This window comes from Pristis pectinata, chromosome 31 (assembly GCF_009764475.1).
Source record: "Pristis pectinata isolate sPriPec2 chromosome 31, sPriPec2.1.pri, whole genome shotgun sequence".
Lineage (NCBI taxonomy): Eukaryota > Metazoa > Chordata > Chondrichthyes > Rhinopristiformes > Pristidae > Pristis > Pristis pectinata.
Genome location: NC_067435.1, coordinates 1,097,712 through 1,105,651, shown reverse-complemented (window position 1 = coordinate 1,105,651; position 7,940 = coordinate 1,097,712). Strand labels below are relative to the sequence as shown.

General features: G+C 45.9%; 1 protein-coding gene across 1 annotated transcript in view; it reads right to left on the bottom strand.

Moving 5' to 3' along the window:
- Positions 1-343: 343 nt before the first annotated feature.
- The window catches only part of LOC127584859 (uncharacterized), a 51,693-nt gene continuing 44,096 nt past the window's right edge, over positions 344-7,940 (bottom strand). The window contains exons 18-21 of the mRNA XM_052041826.1: positions 7,244-7,352; positions 5,280-5,400; positions 4,306-4,360; positions 344-2,415 (exon numbers count right to left, since the gene is read on the bottom strand). Coding sequence (XP_051897786.1) covers positions 2,030-2,415; positions 4,306-4,360; positions 5,280-5,400; positions 7,244-7,352 — 671 coding nt within the window. The 3' untranslated portion in view covers positions 344-2,029. The remainder of the gene's footprint in view (positions 2,416-4,305; positions 4,361-5,279; positions 5,401-7,243; positions 7,353-7,940) is intronic.

Genomic DNA, 7,940 nt, shown 5'->3' with positions numbered 1-7,940 from the left:
GAGTGCTCTCTGTGTTGCATTGTGGATTCCACCCACTGAGAGGCAAGTGGACACAATCTTCACTGCACACCAACTCCAAAGGAATGCAGGGGGCAGCATCAGCCACGATGCACGGCCTTTTTTCCCCTCACTAAAGCCTTTGGCTCTGTCAGGCGAGGGGGACTGTGGGCTACCTTCTCAACTTTGGCTGTCTGACGAAACTTGTCCCCACTTTTTGTCGGCTTCATGATGACATGCTAGCCGAGATCTTAGCAGGTCCATAATGGCTCAATCTTGGGGCAGACTGGGGTCAAGCTAGACTTTGTGATCACCCCAGCTCAGTTCTCATTGTAATATTTGACGCAATGATTCACCTGGTCTCCAATAAACTTCCCAGTGGAGTGGAACCAATCTACAGGATAGATAGGAGGTTGCGGGCTGGACCCAGAACACTCTACGCAGAAGATGCATTTCACTGTGTGTTTCGATGTACATGTGACTAATAAAGATCTTATCAACCTACATCATCTCCAGTCCAGAACCAAGGTTACCCCAACATCAGTCATTGGGCTGCAGTGGACAGATGACGCTTGTGTCTGCATGTCCGGAGGCTGAGCAGCAAGCCACCATCAGTTGAAATCTACAAGTGAATGAGTCTTACAAATGAGAGTATCCTTGAGCACCTTGAGAGTATTCATCAGGAGCGCACAGAAGCACCGTGTAGACAGTAGAAGGAGCACATCGCCTCTCAATTGACACACCAGCCTGTCCTCTCTCCTGCCTGCCCGTGACATTGTCTACAACTCTCACATTGGCCTCAGCAGCCACAGAGCTGGAGTGGACACTTCTTGTCCTCCATCCTGAGGGACTGTCTCAAGAGAAGAAGAGATTTTACCATTCTTCTGGCAGTTAAGTGTTTTAATTACAGCTTTGGAAACAGTGTGTTTATTTAACAAATACAATTATGTCAACTTGTTACAAAATGGTAGAAAAATTCCACGAATTTTAAACAACTTTTCATTTGGGTTGTGGTGAGGGTTAAGAATTCTTTCAATTTCGTAATGAATCCCTTAATCACCGAGGGATATACCAGCTGCAGAGGAAGGTGGATGGAGACAGGGTAACGGGCTCCGACGGAAAGAATCTTGATAACACCAGTTGGTCCAAGGACAAAGCTGGGCATCCCCCTGAACTGGAAGAGGTGAAAGCTCAGAGACTGATCCGTTCTGCTGTCTAGTTTCTGTCCGAGGGCATTGTGGTCAGAATATTACAGCTAGCTTCAGTCGTTCTTGGACTGGAGACAATTAAAAAGACCAGGCAGACCTCCTTACTCCTGCCTTGTTATCCAGTGACCCTCTTGCTCTGTATACATACAGGAACAGTTTACCTCCAGTTGAATGGCCTATTGAGAAATACCTGTGGAATAATCACTTAGGCCTGATAGTGGAGAGGAACTAATACAAGAAAAGTCACAGCCCACCGAGCAGTTCGGCACCTTCAGGATAGAGATGTCTAACTACCTGCATTTTTTTTTATGAACATGTAAGGTACAGGAAAGGAAAGTCAGTCATTTACAATTAGCCTTTGTCTATGGGGTTTGAAGAAACTTCCTCAGAAACAGAAAAGAAAGCACTATTTAATCTCAAGATGGGTCTAATTTTGTTCAGGTGTCTAGTTATAGCCTTTAAACACCACAGCATTAATCGTACTGTGGACAACATCTGTTAAGTAGCAGAATAACGTACTATGTCACTGCATTGTAAAATAGCAACTGAATAAGTGCATTGTTACAGGATATCCAATTCATCGCTGCATCTATAAGTACAGTATAGTTATCTAAAGAATGCCAGATTTAGTCTCTCCAGGAGGAGTAAACTGGTGCAAGGTGTGTAATGATATACAACAGTCACAATGTGCATCAGAAAAACTTTTAGCAATGAATTTACTTCAGTTCCCTGCATTTTCTCCAGTGATTCCAAGTAAATCAGCAGAATACAAATTCCTAGCAATAGTGCCTCTTTAAGAAATGTAATGTGCACATTTCCCGTCATCACCAGCCTTCCAGTGCTTCCCTGCCAGTGTTAATCAACACTGGAGTTTCCTGGCTGGTCCAGTCGTCTGGGGTCACTGCTCCTACACCAGGTCCCTCTGCAGGTGGTGGCAGTTTGGCTGCCTGCAACATGCTGCTGTTGAGGGAATGAAGCAGCGATTCCATTTCAGGGCACAAAGCATGAATCTCCCAGGCAACAACATCAGCCACGGCCTGGCACATCACAGCAACATCCCTCAACTGATCGGGGTTGCCCCTTCCACCAGCTCTGGCATCAACTGCTTGAATCTTACTCAGGACAAGGTCCAGGAGGCCAGCTGGTACTGGGCAGCTTTGATTCTCTAGTGCAGTTTGTAATTCTTGCTGGTACATCAGCAGAGCCTCATCTGCAATCAGAAAGAAGCAAAGCTTCACCAAAGGACACCAATCGTTACTGCCCTTTACATCTTCTGTCAGTCTCAGTGGAGGCAAAGTACTTTCCTCCTGAACTGAACTCCTGTGATTGGAGATAGAAAAGACCGCAGATATAGGATCTGCAGCAAAAAGCAAACTGCTGGAGGAATTCCAATGAAGGGTCTCAACCCGAAATGTTGATGGTCCATTTCCCTCAGATAAAAGGTCTCAGCTCCAAACGTCGATGGTCCATTTCGCTCCATAAATGCTGCCTGACCTGCTGAGTTTAACTGCTGGAGGGACTCAGCAGGTCAGGTAGCATCTGTGGAGGGAAATGGACTATCGACGTTTCAGGTTGAGACCCTTCACTGGAATACCTCCAGCAGTTTGTTTTTAGCACCAGATTCCAGTTTTTTGCTCCTGTGATTGAATACAGATCAGTACAATTTCCCACCGCCCCCCCCCCCCCCCCCCCCACTCACTCAGCAGAGATATTCGGGAGTTGGAGAGTTCCGCTGTGAGGAGTTTTTGGATGGAATGGGTCTATACTCCCTGGAGTTTAGAAAACTGAACTCACTGAGCACAAAAACCTCGTAAGAGAGATGCGGAGAGGTGGACTTCCCAATCAGAGGCACCACCTCCAACCGTGCGGCGATCTTCCACTGCTGCAGTCCCACATTGGCATAGAATTTGTCCTTGCACCTCTGGAAGGGGAATCAGAGGCTTTCGAATCAGACGGTGAGAGCATTACCTCTGCACTACAGCCACCATGAAACTGTCTGAGGAAATTAAAATCTCTGTGATCGTTTGCCCAATGTAAATCTGACATATTGATTGGTTTGTTTACAAAATTTTCCTTTTTGTTAATGAGTCATATTTGGAATTTTTTAAGTGTTCCTTGCCTATTCTTGTCCTATTGATTTTTACAAAATGATCACATTTTAGAAGTACTTCACTGGAAGTAAAACACTTTGGGAGTCCAGGTTATAAAAGTTGTTATAGAACAGAGGAAACAAGAGCAAGCAGGCCACTGGCTCCTCAAGCCTGCTCCACCATTCAATAGCATCAGATTGATTCAGTCAAGAGTGGTTTAATTCTTCTCTCATCCAACACCACTTTCTCACTCTCTCCCCTGTACCCCTTGACTCTTTTGTGGTCTAAATATTGTCAGTCTCCACCGTGAGTACATTCAGTGAGCCCATCTCCACATCTCCAAAGGTTTGTGAACCTACAGCCACCTTTAATGGATCACCCTTTATTCCGAAACTATGGCCCCTACTTCTAGATACCCTCTCTGGGGAAACATCCTCTCAGTATCCACACTGTCAGTCCCCCTCAGAGTCTTTTATGTTTCATTAAGTTCACCGGTCATTCTTCTAAACTCCATTGATTACAGACCCAAACTGTTCAGATGTAAACCCCTTCATCCAAGGAATCAACCCATGTGAACCTTCTCTGACTGCCTTCAATGTAAGTCTATCATTCCCTAAATATGGAGACAAAACTGTGTGTGCGGTGCTCCAGGTGCATTCTCACTAGTTCTATCGATCCTCTCGGGTGAATGCATAAGATCCTACAGTACAATTTTCAGGAACTGAGGAATTCTCCTGTCATTTAACCCTGAATAAAGTAGATGAGCATATTGCTGCTCGTGGGATCTTGCCATGCATAACATGCCCGCTGTACTTCCTATATTTGGGACGTGACAGCATTTCATAACTGGTATCATGTGACTGTTGGGTTGTTGTGTACCGGCTGCCAACTGAAGTCATTGCGACAGGTTGTTGCTTGGCATTCCCGGCCAGGCATATGTCACATGATGCACAGCGGGATAAAGGGAACAGCGTTCCCAAATAGGGAAAAGCACCCACCTATAACCTTACCCAGACTTGCTCCAGTTGTCTCGAGGTCATTCATGTTTTCAACTGATAGGAGTTCCTGAGTGTAAAAAGAAATCTGCTCAATGCACAACTTCTCCCTTAATGTTCCACCATCCAATATAAATAGAAGTGGAACAAAACCTTTATATCAGAAGTAGAAAGTGGTCACAGTGGTTCCTGAATTGCTGTGTGGGATCTTTACCAGCATCAGACTTATACTGCGGTACTTTATCATGGTGCAGACCTTCACCAGGAAGAAGCTCAGCTGTGCGTTCACATTCCAATGTGCAACAGGGCAGCTCTGTGCCTCTCTGCACCTCTTCAGTCATCACAGAGCTATCACCAATTTCACCAGAAGGCCACTCAATGCTAAATATTTCCTCTCTCCAGAGAGAACATTGCAATGAAACCTTCCAAACTTGCCAGGTTGCCTTCATCAGCCTGGTGAAGAGTTCTGAAACACAACACTGGAAATTTTCCCATTGGTTTGCTAATTACCTGGTGTGGCACACAGTGAAATATGCTGATTGGGCTCATTGGACCAGCAAGTCAATGTATTGCTGATGTTGCTGGCTCTACAGGCTTGGAAGATCTTTGGTGGAATTCTTCCCTGTACTGGGTCAGTGAGAATGTCCCACTCTCATCACACAATTGGCCCCAAGATCAGGAAGCAGAAAATGTCAGTGAAGACCCTACTGCCTGATGGAATATCTGGTGAGAACGGTTTAGGGCTCAGTCACACTGCTCCAGTGGTGGACGAGACCATTGACAATCAGGCACTTGAGAGGTCCCAGAATCCACATAAATCATAGAAAAACTGACCCATCTGGTGGCGACAGCATGAACTCACTCATTGAACGGGAGGGAGTCTGGGCCTGAAATTATTTCCTGATGATATTTTTAAGGAAGGAAAGGGCTAACGGACTTTGTTTTGCTCTGGCTGAGGAGAAAGACTCCCCAGGTCCGATGAGACTGACCTGAATGGTCTCATTGAGTCGGTTGAGGTAGTCGAGCTGAGCGGCCGCGCTGTGCAACATTCGCCAGCATGCTGGGATGATGTCATAGCGCGGACCAATCAAGCACTTCAACGCTGCTAACCTAAACCGATGAGAAAATGTGTTAGGAGAACATTTAACATAGTATCTGCAATAGGCCATCTAGTGTCGATGTCCCACCTGCCTTCCCCAGCCTGCCCGTCCATTCCTCACCCCCCTGGGTTTCCTGCATCATCGTACACTATTGCTGGTGGTAGGGAGCTTCACAATCTCACTACTCTCTGGGTGGGAATGTTTTTTGCCACTGCCCTGCTGGTGTCTGTTTTATTTGTAGAGCTAAAAATTAAAAAAAACTGCCAATGTCGGAAATCTAAAGTAAAAACAGAAAATGTTAGAAACACTCAGCAGGTCAGGCTGCATCTGTGGGAAGAGAAGCAGAGTTAACGTCTCAGGTCTAACACTGGGGAGGACCTGAGAAAATACTAAGGAACAGAGGGATTTTGAGCACCTGTCCAAGGAAGCCTGAAGGTAGCAGCACAGGTGATATGGTGTGAAGAAGGTGGACAGGATCCTTGCCTTCCTTTGCTGGGGAACAGGATGTAAGAACAGGGAGGTGATGGTACAACTTCTGACAGAGGGTGTTTGACCTGAGACATTAACTCTTTTTCTCTTCCCACAGATGTAGCCTGACCTGCTGAGTTTTTCCAGCATTTTCTGTTTTCATCTTATGTTTAGGGCTTATAGTTTTGGTTTTCCCTCAAGAGGAATTATTACGTCCACCCTATCAATACACTGGGCCATCCTCAAGTTAGCTCATCCCTCGCTCCCTCCTTCCACATGTTTTGGTTTTATTGGTGATGCAACATTGCAGTGGGGTTGTGAGTTGGTTAAACGCTCGTTAGTAATTTGTCAGAAATGGATGAGAAGCCTGTTTCAGTAGGTAGCACCATTGTGAAGACAGGTATCCCGTATCTACCTGTGCTGCCACTTTCGGGGATCCTTGGACATGTACACCAAGGTCCCTCTGTTCCCACCCATTGTTTGTGTGTATCCTTGGTTTATTAATCCTCCCAAAATGGATCACCTCACACTTACTCAGATTAAATCCTATCTGCCATGCACATTTTGCCAACTAATCAAGATCTTTCTGTAGCATACAGCTACCCTCCTTGCCATCAACAACGCCACTGATTTTTCGTGTCATCTGTGAACTATATCCACATTGTTAATGTATATGACAAACAGTAAGGGTGCCAGTCCCAGTCCCTGTGGTACGCCGCTGGTCACAGGCTTCCAATCCAACCACTAAAGCAACTCTCCTCCCATCACCCTCTGCTTCCTATCACCAAGCCAGTTTGCCCTGGATTCCAAAGTCTCTAACCTTTTGGACCAGTCTGTATGTGATCATGTTAAAGGCCTTATTGAAGTCCATGTAGACTACAACGACTGCACTGCCCTCATCAACGTACTTCAATATGTCTTTGAAAAATTCAATCCGATCGATCAAAGAACCATCATGGGTTTAATCCACCAAAGACTTCCCATTGCTGATCCTATGAAATACTGGTCTTGCCTATGTTCGGAGCAAGGATAACAAAACAAAGGCAGTACATTTAAGAAGCTCGGTAAATGAAGTTGCTGCAAAGCAAATGTCACTTAGGGTAGAGGAACGGTGCAGCCAGAAGCTAGGATTCGGCTGTTTCCTGCCGAGCAAGTCTAACACTGAAATCTGCTCACATACAGCTCTAGAAGGAATTCAACTGAGTTGTGGTGAGGAGCAGGATTTGCCCCAGCACACCTCACCTCCCAGAAGCTGGAAGCATCAAAGTCAATCTCAGCTCCCTGGTCTGAATCAGTTAAACTGCTTCTCCTTCTGAAAATGGTTGTTGGATTGATGGTGGACAGCCACCCTGAAGGAGAGACCTTGCAAGGTAGGAGATACGAACCTGTAGGTATTTAGAATGTCTTCCTTCAGAAAACTCTTGAGAATGTCAGCATCCAGTCCCATCATCACTCTGTGGAGGTTTGAACCACTGAATGGGTCTCCAGGAGGACCTAGGGCACATTCCAAGGCATGAAATGCACTGAAACATGGAAAGGCTTTCAAACTTCATGGTTCAAATCATAATCATCAAACTTTACAGCACAGGACAAGACCATTCAGCCCATCATGCCTATAATGGTTCTCTGTTTCAGAGTAAAGCACCTAATCCCAGCCCCCTCCTGTTCCCTGACCTATTAAAACCTATTCCAGATTCTGCATTACTGCACTCTTTCAAGTTGAAATTTCCAGGTGATTTAAGTTCATTTTCAGAATGATGGTGTTACTGGCAAGGCCAGCATTTATTGTCCATGCCTACCTGCCATTGAGGGGGTGGTGGTGAGCCATACTCTTGTCCCCCACAGTTGGTGTGATGAAGGAGCTCCCTCAGTACTGCTGAGTGGGAAGTTCTAGGATTTATATCAGCAACCAAATGCACAGAAAATGTCCCCACCTCAGATATCCTGAGACAGCCAAGCTCCAGTGACCCCGGGTTCAATCCCAACCTCCGGAGCTGCCTGTGTGGAGTTTGCACATTCTCCCTGTGTCTGCGTGGGTTTCCCAGGGTGCTCCAGTTTCCTGCCACAGCCCAATATGTGCAG